This window comes from Bos javanicus, chromosome 9, assembly GCF_032452875.1.
Source record: "Bos javanicus breed banteng chromosome 9, ARS-OSU_banteng_1.0, whole genome shotgun sequence".
NCBI classification, from domain to species: domain Eukaryota; kingdom Metazoa; phylum Chordata; class Mammalia; order Artiodactyla; family Bovidae; genus Bos; species Bos javanicus.
Genome location: NC_083876.1, coordinates 56,712,606 through 56,727,314, shown reverse-complemented (window position 1 = coordinate 56,727,314; position 14,709 = coordinate 56,712,606). Strand labels below are relative to the sequence as shown.

At 38.5% G+C, this 14,709-nt stretch overlaps 1 protein-coding gene across 5 annotated transcripts in view; it reads right to left on the bottom strand.

Annotated features, from left to right (window-relative positions):
• The window catches only part of EPHA7 (EPH receptor A7), a 208,864-nt gene extending 194,715 nt beyond the window's left edge, over window positions 1-14,149 (bottom strand). For 2 of the 5 annotated variants that reach the window (XM_061427795.1, XM_061427796.1), the window contains exons 1-3: window positions 13,675-14,148; window positions 9,202-9,266; window positions 5,010-5,679 (exon numbers count right to left, since the gene is read on the bottom strand). In XM_061427795.1, the coding sequence (XP_061283779.1) occupies window positions 5,010-5,679; window positions 9,202-9,266; window positions 13,675-13,771 (832 nt within the window). In that variant the 5' untranslated portion in view covers window positions 13,772-14,148. Of the gene's footprint in view, window positions 1-5,009; window positions 5,680-9,201; window positions 9,267-13,674 lie in introns of all 5 variants that reach the window. The other 3 variants (XM_061427797.1, XM_061427794.1, XM_061427798.1) reach the window with 3 other exon arrangements.
• Between the last annotated feature and the right edge of the window lie 560 nt (window positions 14,150-14,709).

The following is a 14,709-nucleotide window of genomic DNA, read 5'->3' as shown; positions in this document are numbered from 1 at the left end:
GCACCTGGTATGATGTTGAGCCAGAATTTAAAAGCTATAACTTCAGCATCTGAGCTATTAACTCTGTAGTGTACCTTATATTTCTGTTTATATACTATAAATACTATATATCATAAAGATATATGTTACTGTCAAATGTAAATGTCAAAGTAATGGTACAAATTGCTACTTTTCTGTGGAAAATACAGTTTTCAAAATCAACAACCAGATTTCAACTATTATTAATGCCATTAAATTGAATGAGTGTTTTAATTAATGAATGTTTTAATTCTTCAAGTAACATATAACATTTGTTCTATATCCATAAGTTATATGTTAATAAAATAATGGTATATAGAATATTAAGAAGCAACTATTAGGGAAATACTTTATAATAAAAACTAGAAAACCTATGATTATTTGAATTTTCCTTTATATGAAATCATCAAAAATTATTAAATCTTCATTTTAATTCAGGAAATTAAAATTAAGCAATATAAATAATGCAAGTAGTGCCAATGTATGTGCATGTAAACTGCATCACATCCTTGGATTTTTTACAATTAGGTTGACCATATATTTTATCAGCCAAATCAGAACATTTTTAAAAGCAAAAAGACACAGTGTAAAAAGTAAAACAATTATTTCCAGAAAAACTAGGTTTAGGGTCACCCTACCTAGAATAAAATTTCATTACTTCTTCAGTAACTAAAATCCAATGGTTGAAGTTCAGTATAAATTTTAGGAAGCGTTGTGATATATTAGGGAAATAAAGGACTTGAACTGATAAACAGGATCCTGGATTCTCAGCCAATTTTGTTATTTATTAATATCCCTAAGCTTCAGTTTCTTCCTAAATTGAAAGAGAAAAAAATACTTTCCACCTCTTAGCAGTGTAATACGGATTAAATGAGAAAAATGACCATGATTTTTCAGTGTGAGCTGCAAATTACTTATACAAATTTAAGTTATAATAACAAGTTCTACACTTTGAGAATACTTTTTAAATGAAATAAAATTGTAAAAAAACTTCTAAAAATTTCAAGCTATGTTTCAGAATACAATTTTACTAGTCTTCAAGAGATATTTGTATATGTAAAATAAAATCTGCTCTCATTCTTTTAAATTAATACACTTCTATCCAAATATACTGGCTAGTTTACACAGTAGTTGTGATGGAACTGATATGCTAAATATTTTCAAAAGGACTTTTTGATAATCAACATGTTATCTAGAATTATGTTTTTAAATGAGTGTAAAGATATTTTCATAAAAATACTATATAAAAATATTAGAAGTTCTCCATATACTAGTAGATTTGAGAAACATGTGGTTTTCAAAATTGAATTATGTTTTCCAAAATCACAAAGAAATAAAAGCTTTTACATCAACTGATGAAAACTGTAATCAGTTTTCATAATTGTCCATATTTCAAACTACACTGTTAACATACATCACAACAGGCTGCCATTCTAGAAAGTGCCCAGATAAACTTGCCTTTAAGTGACTAACTACCGTTATTTGGCTAGGGACTCACTACCATCCTCTCCCAAACTCTTTAGTTTTCCTCAATATGGGACTGAAATTTGTTTTCAAACTCTTAACAGGATCACTGAAAGGAAACAGGAGAAATACTTATAAAGGCAGGCCTGGATTGATTCCAGAGGCAAGTACTCTCACAGCAATGCGTTGGAATTATGCCAAGGAGGGAAATGTTTTTGCAAATGAACATAGTGCCATGGTTAAGTATAAGGTATTTAATTCCTTTGTCAACATCACTAAGGTTAAAAATTAAGAAAGTTACGTGGTAGACAAAACAGTGCACACATCCTCTTTTAGCTTGAACCATAAGAAGGAATCTTGAGTCCTTGAATCACATGTTTTTAATGAACTCTCACTATTAATGGGAGAAGGCAATGGCACCCCACTCCAGTACTCTTGCCTGGAAAATCCCATGGACAGAGGAGCCTGGTAGGCTGCAGTCCATGAGGTCGCTAAGAGTCGGACACGACTGAGTGACTTCACTTTCACTTTTCACTTTCATGCATTGGAGGAGGAAATGGCAACCCACTCCAGTGTTCTTGCCTGGAGAATCCCAGGGACGGCCGGGCCTGGTGGGCTGTCGTCTATGGGGTCGCACAGAGTCGGACACTACTGAAGCGACTTAGCAGCAGCGGTAGCAGCAACAGCACTATTAATACCTAATTTCACCTATTCCAATGCAGAATTAATGCAGAAGACAGTGAACTAATTTTAATTTATTTTTAAGCACCTTGGCACAGTTTGCAGGCGACAATAATTTGATACTCAAATGTGGTTCCAATGCTTGAAACCAAAATAAATGAATGTAAATAATCTTAATAGTACCACATTTAATGAGATGATTTTCGTCATTTCGAAGAAACTGGAGACTTCTCGGAAAATATATCTCTTCACTGCATTTAAAGACTGCTTTTCATACTAAATTCTATACTTAGAAGTACAGAAGTCAAACAATTCCTGGTTGATTTTCTTAGTAAGTAAATGTAGAGATCATTTGAGTTAAATTACACAAAATAAAACAAAAAAGATTATAATTTGCTTTAAAATTCTTTAAACCTTAAAAGAACAAGATCTTTAATGTTATTTCCCAGTTTCTTTTTAGACAAATTTAATTGTGCACTTTTATATGAATTTTTATGTGTTCCATTTTTAATTGTGCAAACATTTTAAATTCCAATTTCACATCAATCAAAATCTGCATACTACTGAAACCGGCTGCTTTCACAGCTGAAGTGTAACAGTGTGTCATTAAAATGTTCTTATAATAGTTATTGTTGAATCCTCCATCATTTTCAAGTACCTGTTGTTAATCTCAAGTCAATAAGAACATTCCATTTCACTGAATTGATGAATTCACTAAGAATATTTCTATACTTACCAGTGGAATAGCATTCTGCCTATTAGTAGTGATAAATCTCCATCAGTTTTTGATTTCCATACATATGCATCCTGCAGGATGTTCTACTTAATAAAAAATACTACTAGCGAGGGAAAGGAAAAGATGACAGTGGGTAGACAGGTTTGACTCCTTCACGGAATGGCCAGGGAGGCTGCTAAACTGGTCTAGGGGACAGGAATACATCATCTCTGTTTAGCTCAGAGCTCACTTTACAATGTTAGCTATGGCAGGAATGATAATTGAGTGCTGGGTCAGAGGCATTTTATATGCTAGCGACCATTCACATGAAGTATTTAACACTTCAATCAGGACAGAAAAAACATATTTATTCAGTTATTCCATCTAAATAGTGCATTTAGTAGAAATATAACACAAGCCACATATGCAATTTTTACATTTTTAGTAGCCACATTAAAAAAAGCAAAAAGAAATAACTGAAATACTTTTAATGTTATATTGATTTAACCCAATATTCCTAATGTATGAGTTTTTCAAAATCAAAGTAACATAAAAAATTACTGATGTTTGCCACATTTTTTTTTGTACCAAGACTTTGAAATTCAGTGTGTAAGTCATACTTACAGTATATCTTAACTTAGAATTGCCATTTTTTAAAACCTCAGATTCACATGTGGCCACAGGCTACCTTCCTAGACAACACAGATCTAAATATTTGCTTATTTCTTGAAACATTCTATGAGAATGAGAATTTTATAAGAAAGTAATGTGATTTACATATCAAACTAGAACCAAGGCATTTAAGTTCAGCAATGAAACAATAATACTTGCTATGATTCTTCCTGCTTTCTGATGGAAGCCAGAGCAACACTGTCGCTAAAAGTCCAGGCTCTGGAATCAGAACATTCTGAGTTCGAATCTAAGCTAGGACAATTACTTCTAAAGTAACTGCAAGCAATCTTTTACCCTTGACAGCCTCATTTTTTTTTTCTGTAAAATAGAGGTGATAATGTTATCTATCTCATTAAATGAACTCTTTTGTGTAAAGCACATGGAAGAGTATCTGCACATGGTAAATTAGCAAAAAACATTTAGTTACAATAATTATTTTTCACTACAATTCCCTCTAAATTAACTGGGAAGTACGAATATTAATATTATACAGCTGCCTTAGGGGTACAAAGAATATATAAAAGTTATTTCGGGTAATGTATTATGTTTTCTAGTTTATAAGAGACATAATATAACCTGATTATATTTTCAGGATATTCACAAACAGAAAAAATATCTATTGATTTTGAATATCCCTGGACATAGTTTTAAATAGGAAAAAAACTGGCCAATTATTATGACTACATAAAGCTATGTGAGAGAAAATTCAGTTTTATTACACAAAGGAAAAGGTCACAAATTCATATGCTATTATTATTTCAAAACAGAAAATGTCCAGCTGATATATTCTGATAACTAAAACTTTACTTTGGCCCACTTCCACAAAAATGTAGTCTACCTAAAACTTGACTTATCAGAGGAACACTCCTTTTATTATTTAGTCCTGGAAAGAAATACAGCTTTGGCAGAAGCAACCTCAGAGATTTAGCAAGTGAAATCTGATGATTTTTGCATAGAAATTTTAGTACTTATAAAAAATAATTCTAAGTGTGTAACTCTATTTGTATGTATCTTATCTGTTAGAAGAACTCTTGTTAGCAGCCCCCTCAATGCCCTTTTCCTGCTACCCATGAGTCCAGACAATATGGGTTTCAAAACAAGAGGAATCACACATCATTCAATCCTAATTAATGTCACCTCACTCTGCCCAATCTCCTTTCTTAAATCTCATAGCCCAAAGTGCAACTGTTGTCTTCCACGTCAAGCACAGGGTTAGTTAAATCTTAGGAAGGAATACCACTATCATCAATATTTACTGCAATACCTATTGCACACTTAGTGCAGAAATCGCTGTAGCGAATCATCAATAAGTTCAATAGTGACTTTGCTTAAAATCCACCAAATCGGATTGCTGGTACAAACTGACTCACCTGTTCAAATAATCATTATTACTTGAAATCTTTGACACTGAAACAGAAAAAAAGTGCAAAGAGAAATTTTAATAGCACATATTACTTACGTTCACAAGTGTCCCCTTTCTGCTGGAAGCCTGCTTTGCAGATACATTTTCCAATGGGCACTAACCATTCTCCTTCTGCGCTGCAGTGCATCCTGGGAGAGTTTTCCGCTTCTTCCTCTGCACTGCTGACACATGTCCCTCGGACCTCGACTAAAGAGGAAAATTCTGAACCAGTCACTGTATCTGGAAAGATAGCTAAGTTCTCAATAATGGACCAGCACTTCTTGTAGTACACTTTGACTGAAACCAAAGCTATGCAAGCCCCTACATCCTGAAAGGCAAGATAGAATCCCTTTTTGGACAAAGGTCCAATCTCTCTCACCTCAGTGTTAAGCTTCATCTTTCTTTCACCAAGGTCACCTTGGGTAAAACTTTCATCTGCAGCAATGGTGTCTATTTTGACATAGAGATTTTCTCTTATATTCCTGCCAGTGTCGTAGTCTGTTTCATAATAGTACAAATTAAAGGTTTCCTTGCAAGTTCCCAGGACTCCAGGAAGACTGTTACAATCCCTCAGGGTGAATTTCAATTCTACAAAAATCCTTTGTGCATTGCCTTTCGAAATCCAGTTAGTCCGCAGCCAGTTGTTTTGGTTGGGCTCCATGACCTGGCAAACCTGGTATGTTCGGATTGGGGTATAGTTCTCGTCCAAACCACTAATTTCTTCCCACTGTAAAATTTAGAAAAGGTCATCAGTCATTCATCAAATAATAAAATTAGGGTTTTGCAAGTGCCTGAGGACTCTTCAGTGTGGCACAAATGCATATCTTTGAAAAAGTGAGGTGAACTCCTACGGTGACAAACAATGTAACCTTTAGAATGAGTCTCTGTTCAGCTTCATCCTGGTGGCAGAACATCATTTAGGTTGCTTATATTTTTATGCATACAATAAATCTTTCATTTTGCTTAGTATCTGTTTGCTGGTGTATTAGTGTTGCTTTTTACATGTTTGCTTATGCCAATGTCTCCACTGAGCTTATGATTTTTATAGACTAAAGCACATAACGAAATGACTTAAATTACCATTTAATGCATATACATACAGCTACATGGCGGAATTTTTGATCACTCCGTTGACATTTTAAGTGTTGATGTTATATTTAAATTAAGAGAGTACCTAAAAACACAGGGAAGAAAATGCCAAGAGTACTCTGAAATGCAAGAGCATTTCACAACATGTTGATATTCATAATGGGGAATCTTTCACAATCTTTGCAAAATGAGATATAAAGGAGTAATGTTTTATAGAGCTATTTATTTACTGCAGTGTTGTATATAATATGGTCCATAATGCCACATAACTATAAATAATTATAAAAGTATGATTCAATGGACAATAAAATGTCCATGGCAAACCAGAACGTTGAATCACATTTAGGTAACAAGCTTTCTGACAGGAAAAATATCTGATGTTTAAAAATACCCATTCATATGCTGATATAATATATACTACAGCAAACTCATTTATTTTCACAAAAAAGGAAAATAATAAGCTCAGCTAAATTTGCAACAATTTAAAGCTTATTAAACCTTGCTAAATATTATTTATATTGCTCATTGGTTAATAAATTCATTTCACCTAAAAGCCTAAGGCAATTGTTGTTTATGTCCTTTCTTACCATTATTACAAAATTTCCAACTTTGTATTTATGATACCTTAATAGTGAAATTGTCACCTACTTGTATTCATTTCCCTAATAGGAAATGCCAAATATAAAATCCTATTAGTCTTCTAATCCAAAGTCACATAGCATGCAATATTTAAACTACTGCTTCAAGAAAAGCAAATGGGAAAAAATAAGCATGTGGTAATGAGTTTTATTTATAAAACTTGATCAGAAACATTGGTTTCCTTACATATTTTGTAAAATACTAATATCTACTTTTAAAAGTAGCTCTGAGAAAACTAACAAGACAAAGTAGCAATATCCTGAAATTCAGAAATTTCTTGTGATGACATATATTTGCTACAATTTTATTATACACACCATCAAAGGTCCTCAAAAGTAGCAAACAGCCCATTATCATGTTTAGCTTTTTACTCAACACAACTTAAGTGTGTGACTAGTTAATGCAGTGCATAGTTTTCCATTTTAGTTAGCTGCTTATAATCTTCTTGAATGGCTCTTAGCCAAATATAACCAAATTCATCCATTTGGATGAGCAGATTTTAGTCTCTTAATTAGGTTGAAATTATTAAAAGAAGTGAAACTAGTAATAGCATCTACCAAAAAGTGAAAAGCTCCAAGGATAAATGTGCTCTTTTTAACAATTCCCTAGTTAGAAGAAGCCAAGGCTAATTATTAGAAAGGAATACATCTGCAGAACTCTTTTTTCTAGCTCTAAGAACAATTATATTATTTTGTTCAATGCATGAAAAATCAATTTTACTACCAATGAAACTCAGTTAACTTTAATGCTTACTTAAAAATTTATTCCTGAAGGGAAACTTCAGATGGATTGAGACAAAATGAATGCATTTAATGCAACTTTTGGTTTACTATCTTACTAAGAGACTGCAGTGATTTCTACACTGGGAAAGAAGTCTTAGTTTGGCTAGTGTGCTTTTATAGTATGCTTATAAAATTATTTCTAGACACTTATATCAATAATATTTTATTTCCAGTTAGATATTTAACCACATGTAAGCCAACCCATTTTATACATGAAATACACTGTCAATCATCATTGTCTAATATTATCTGCTGATTCATAAGATATGTAGGGTTAAGTTCACTCAAGATATTTTGCACTGATAAAATGTCCATTTCAGTCCAAGATAACACAGAAAGTCATGGTTTATCATGTTAGGGATTGCATGGATGAAATATTAGAAACATATATCAGTTTACTTCTCCTTACGAGATAAAAACCATCCTCTATCTCTATTTGTTTTAACTGATGAAGGGTGGAAAATGGGCCACATCTATCATTGGCAAGAAAGGTGCTCAATTTTTTTGTGAATGCCTTCCTATAATGTATATTATTTTACTCACAGAAACCATTCAACTTTCAAGGTTAAGTATGACATTCATACTTCAAACTCAGCCTACTTTTTATATTTAATCTGTAAAATACTTGTCATTTTTTTCATAGCTCTTTCTGACCAATACAGATAACTGCAATATGATCTTAAGCATCTCAAATATTCATTTTAAAAACCTAATCTACTTTAAACAGATTTGCATTGTTCACATTTTACGTTTTTTAAACTAACTTCCAGCTTATGACATGTTCATTTCATGATGTTCTTAAACTCAAAAATCTCTTTCAGACTTTCATTCTTTGCAAACTTTTTATATCCTCACTTATACTTAGGGCTCTTTGACTCCAAACTTTTCATTGTACCAAAGATTAACTTAAGTAACAATGGGGATTACAATTCCCTTTCTTGGAGCCTTTTTACTTAGTAAGGGATGAAGTATGTACCCTCTTTCACAATTAAAATAATACCCAAAGACATTGACATCAAACTAAATTTAAGTAAATGATGTATCTTTCTGGATACATGACACTTAACAGAAGTTTTTTAGAATCTACTTATATTCTCATAAACTTTTATTGGACAGCTTTCACTCATTTGTTATAACAGATTTTTACTCTGATATGTGCTTGCTCTGCCATCACTTCTGATTAATAAGAACAGGTAGCACATAGTACAAATTTTGGAGAATCCAAATCATATTTCATAGCAAATTTTATGTTAAAATGTTGAGCATATTAGACTTTTAGTTATCCTTTCATGTATATTTTGAATAATGCTAAAACGTTTTTCAAAAGAGGAAAACAGATTACCTACTGTTTTTAAAGAACTACACACAACCTACCTGGTGATTATACTAAAGAAGTATAAAGTAACTAAAAAGATATGAGTTCATGAAAGGCATATTCTCTGTAATTAGTTAACATTTATAGCCTGGAAACTGACATATGGTCCCACTCACAGAAGAACTCAAAAGATTATGGTTAAAGAGATTTTTTTTTTAATCTATTTTTCAGAGTTCTAAGTATACCATCTCTACTCCAAGAATTCAATGTCTCATTATAAACCCAACAAAATATTGAACAAGATATGTGAAATCAAAACAATTTAAATGTGAAGAATCTGAATAACTCCACTGGGGAAGGGAAAGAGGTTTTATTTCTTACTTTAAAAAACAGAGGTTGGTATTTTATGAGGAGAAGCACTTACCCCATTGGGTGGAGAGGAAATCCATTCCAACTCTGTTTGTTGTGCTTTAGAATCCAGCAGTAGTACTGAAAAAGAAAGTTGCATTTCTAAATGTTAGATGAAAAGGGAAAATATGTTTGTAAAAGTTATTAAAGTCAATCTAATTTTTAAAACAATTATCACTTTATGATTTAAAATGTATAAACAGTTATTTATATTAGTGAATGATGAAATATAGACCCACCTGACAAAAATATTCCACTTTCTTAAGGGAAGAAAGACATTGAAAAACCAACTTACATTTTTTAATTGAAATGTTAAAATTAATTAGAAACTTGAAAGTATGAAAGCAAAAGTAAAAAAATGATATGTGATGCATACTGATTCAGTAGTAATTATATATTATAAAGAATTCTGTAAACCACTGAGTGCTCTAAATTTTGTCAAATGAAATAGCATTAACATAATAAAGCATAATTCCATATTACTCCTCAGTCACTGACTTGTACTATTCTTCAAAAACTATTTCCTTGTGCCTTTTGAGAATTGGAGTTTATTTTTTTAACTTTCCACACACAATGTCTTCTCTTAAGCCAAAATGACTATAATTAAAAATCATATTAAGCAGTGTTATTATGAGAAAAGTAAATTGCCTATCACTTACAAGATACATTTCTGGGTTATTCAAACATCTGTTTTTAATATTTCTACTTTTTAAATTTACAAATATTTCAAAGCATTAGCTAATTCTAAAAATGGGATATTCAAACTTTGACTTAACTTTTAAAAACAGTTATATTATGCTTTTACGCTACCATAAAGTATAATGCAATTAATATTTATATAAATGTAATAAATGCTCCGGATGCATTTACAATACAATATAATGCAAGGTAATGCATTCAAATGTCACACATTAATATATACCATGCTTCCAATTTGATATATTTTACTGCTTTTTAGGACAATTAATCTCCTAAAGCATTGACTCTTTGCTCAAACTAGTTTCAGAATTATGAGTTTGTATTCTTCAAAAATATTTCCATGATTCCATAGCATTTTAACAAATGAATCAATCTTTCCAGAAATAATGGTGAATATATTTTCAGGCATGTAAATATGCTTGCCATCAACCTCAAAAAATGTTAAAATTTGAACTTAAATGAAATACATGCTTAAATAAACTTTTCAATAACTATGAATAGAGTAAAACACTGTGGTGTTAAAGGTAATGAAAATTTTTTACTCTAAGAAAAGAGAGAAACAGTTGATAATGTGTTCGACTCCCTCACACTAGTCAAGGTTATTCCCTATAACTGAATATAGATATACAAACACTTTTTTCTCAAAATGTTTTATACTTAAGACTCTCAGGGAGACCATGATAGCACTCACCCTTTCGAATAATAATAATAATTTTAAAAGCCACGCTTTTAAAATACTAAGTTGTACTTCGAACTAGGAACATCAATAAATGTTTGGACTACTGAATTTATAGTAAATGATTTTTAAAGTTTATTTTGTTTTTGTCCTCAAATGCACAAACAATGTGGGTTCTATGTACTTTTCTTTAGAGATGATTTATTTTATTATTATTATTATTATTTCCGTCTTTCATAGTGACAAGTGAATTTTAAACCCAGGAGACTTTCTTGGGTCATTTTTGAAGGTGAAATAAGCACAGTGATGATTTACTGCTTTTCCGTTACCCCTCGGTACAGCCTGGGGTGAGAGCCAGGGACCCAGGTGGGGCGGTGATGGCAAACAAGTTAAGAGAGAAACACACGAGCAAATAAAAACAAAAGGGAAACCGGCCCCTGAGCGTTTAACTAGCTCTTAAAGATTCAGCCCGTCTCCCTTCCGCTGTCTGCTCTCTGGACCAGCCGGTAACTGCGCGCTTTTGCCTTCCCGCTCGGAGCACCAGCCTCTCTTCCCTCCCGCGGAGGCGTAGCCTGGCGGTCAATCGGGAACGCGGCGTGCGGTCCCGGGTTCCGGGACTCTGAGCCCTCGCCGCGCGGGCTGGGGTGGGGGATGCGGGGGGTGCGGGTGAGGAGCGAGATGCCGGGCGCGCCGGTGGAGCCGGCACCCGGCCGCGCGGGCAGCAGCGAGAGCCGGGGCGGGGCCGTCGGCGGGGCGGGGCAGGGGCTGCCAGACGGGCGCGCCTGCCGCGCGGAGCATCCATTACGCCTCCGCCAGACCTGGGCACTCCAGGGAACCGGTGGCGCCCTAGCTCCAGAGGGAGCCAGGAGGAGGAGAGAGGCTATCGGGAAGCGTCTCCTCAGAGGGGGCAGCGGCAGCGGCATTAATGGAGAGGAAATACAGCGTCTGCACTTCGCCTCCAAGCGTTAGACTGACTTATATGCGCGCTCCCAGTAGCGGGAACCGACCTCCCCGAGAGAACATGTGCGGGAAAAGTGGAGAAAGGAGGTCTCTCATCTTTCTCTAATCATTCCCATCCGCTCCAGAGAGCTAGGCACCTGCTCCAGGCACTTCCTGGCGCTCGCCCCTGGGTGCCCCGGCGTCGCCTCGGGGCTCGCTCGCTCCCAGAACGGCAGCCCTTGACCGCCGCGACTCGCCGGGTGAGTCGCCACCGAGAAGCGGAGCGCCTTCGCCACCCCCGCCCACCTTTTAAACAGCTCACTTCTGCATGTAAAGAATTCGGCCTCCTAGAATCAGAATCCTCTCCACGTATTTCGCACCCAGAAGAGAAACGCGGGCGAGCAAGCCATTCTGACTGCAGGAACCTCTCCCCCTAGTGATGCAGTTATTTATAGCTCAAACTCCAGCCGGGGTTTGCGCTAGCTCGCACGCGGGGTTTCGCCCCGGCGGTGCAAACTTTTCCTCGGGTCCCGAGATTCCTAAGCAATCAATATAAGTTTGCAGGATTCAATGTCCCTATTCTCTGATGTCACGCGAGTAGAAATGTGGATTTTGGTGTGTATGGCTGTGTGTTTCTAGCAGATGTCTGTTCATCTGCAAGAGCGAAACCGACAGCTGGAAGTTAAGGTTTGCTCTGAATGGGTTCAGCATCAACACAGGTTGCAGATGTGGAAACTGGGGTCAGAAGGTCAGGCTGGATCAAAGAGTAGGTGGTGGCGTTTGGTTGCGGGGGTGGGGAGAGAGGTTTCAGTGACCAAAGAAGGCCCCATGAAGAGAATCGTAAAAAGCAGCACTAAATCAGGAAGTTTTCAGACATAGATGAAGCGAGTACCGTTGCCTATCAACTCCCGACCCCAAGACCTATATCTGGTAACAGACCTATATCTGGTAACAGATTCCTCCATCCTCCACACTTTAGGGACAAGTAATTATTAGTATTCGGCTTTTCAATATCGGGAAATCAGCTTTAGACGTACAGCCTGCACGATAAGGAGGGGAGTGGGTAGACTGTGACACTGCTCAGAAGACGTTTCCATTGACAGGATTTATTTTTCCCCAGCTCCAACTACAGGCACCAAAAGGTATTTTTACCTTCTGTCAATGGTTCAAAGGAGAAGACGAGAGGAAAAAGCCATATACAGGCGTATCTAGCTGCCCCAAAGAATCTTGCTCTCATGAACCAGAACTAGCCCCGGGGTCCATGTCTTTTGCAAGGTTCGATCACTCGTATTCCTTAACTGCAGAACTGTGGGGGCAGAGGTTTGAGGACTTCTGGTCGCCCAGGCGGCATCTTTTTATCAACTGCACAGTCCCAGCCCTCCCTTTATCCCCCTCCCCTTGACCCCCACTCCCACCGCCCGCCCTTGGCCGGGCCGAGCCCGCTGGTCTGCCACTGTCCCCGCGGCCGCCGGGACCTGCGCGGCGCGCGCTGAATGGAGATGTCTCAGGCCGGCGGGGCGCGGGGAGCGCGCCGTCCGCTGCTTCACCTCCGCGGCGTTATTGTTCCGCGCCGGCGTCCGAGCGCCAACCGCAGGCCCGCGCCTGCTCCTCCGACGCAGTGAGCACTTCATTAGTAACCCGAGCGTTCGGAGCTCACACAAGTCACGGCCCCTCAGGGAAGGATCCAGCCGTTCGCCGGCGGGCTGGCCAGGGTTCTAGAGGCTGCACTCCCCGGTCTCCGACCAACTCTGGCCACAGCTTACTCCCAGTGAGACGAACGGCGAGACGAGGAAGAGCAGAGGGCTAGAGGAAGAGATCTGACCTGCCCCGGGTCCGGGAGAACGAGCTCGTCGGCGGTTCCCACACCCCCGAGCTCCCGCCCCCCCCCCCCCACCTCCGCCTTCCTTTGATGCTCACGCCCTCTGGACAGTCTGCGCCAGAAATCCCACTCTCGTCGGGCTAACGGCCCTGGGCGCGGGGCTGCAGGCGGCTCAGAGAGCCCGGCTAGCCACCGGCCAGCCTGGAGCGGCCGGAGCGGTGAGGGGGCGGGGAGCCGGCGGGGGAGGGTCGCCGGGCACCAGAGGCGCGGCCGGCAGCCCCGCGGACCAGCCGGCTCTTGCAGGTAGACAGCTAAATAAATAAGTCAGAACAAACTTTGCTTTCCCATCACCTTACCTTCCTTTGCAGCCTGCGCTTCTCCGGTGTGTGCAAAGTGGAGCAGCCAGATGTAGCATAAAATAATCCATGAAGGGTGCCGAGTTTGAAAAACCATGGTGCATGAGCAGGTTTTATCTTAGGTTTCAGTTGAGCCGTAGCTTTTTAAATGCTGTTTGCTCCGAAGTATATGGGCTTTTTATTTTTTATTGCGCTCCACGCATTGATTCCCCTTCTCGATCTCCGGCTGGCTGCTCCACGTTTAGCTTTTAAAAAATTTTTCCCCCCTCCTTTCGTTCACACTGTGTTTGCTGCCTGCAAGTCTCCGACTGCAGACCGGCCGCTTGCTCCACACTCCAATAATATCAATTAGGGGGGAGGGGGCGGGGCTCCGAGCCGAGAGCCTCCGCCACTCGGGTTGAGTGGCAGGCGTAGCCGGCCTCCCAGGCGGCGATTCCCAGGGCTTAGGGGCGGGTCCCAGCGAAACGGCCGCCCCAACCTTGGGGGTTGGGTTAGGGGCGCGGGCCAATCGGCGGCAAGCGGAGTCAGGTTGCGGATCCAGGATTCCCTCCAGGTTCTGAGCTCTCGGCTGGCTCTGGATGCTCCGAGGAGGACGTGGATGGCAGCCGAGGTGCGTGCTGCTGTGGGCGCTTGGCTTTTAGCAATCGCAGCTTTCGCGGAGCAAAATCAATCTTAAAATAACCCTCCTAATTTACAGTCGTGTTTATAGTAGTGCTCCTCGCGCTCATTTAGAAACCAGAGCGATGCAAGCTCTCTCAGCTACCAAGCACGGAGCCGGGACAGTGAAATGAGCTGTGCCTTTAAGTAAAGTGCCTTTCACTTTTTTGTTGTTGTTACTCACAACCTCCGCGGGTCGGGTAACTTTGTTCTTTTTCTTTCTTGAAGACTTACTACAAGACTCCAAAGACAGTTTTAGGCACCACCCAGCACAATCTCTGATAGAATAAAAGTAATCAAATGTATTATATTCAAACAATGTTTCCAAGAGTTTGCAACAAGCTCTGGCAAGAGAGCCAGAGGAAAAGGGAGTGGAGA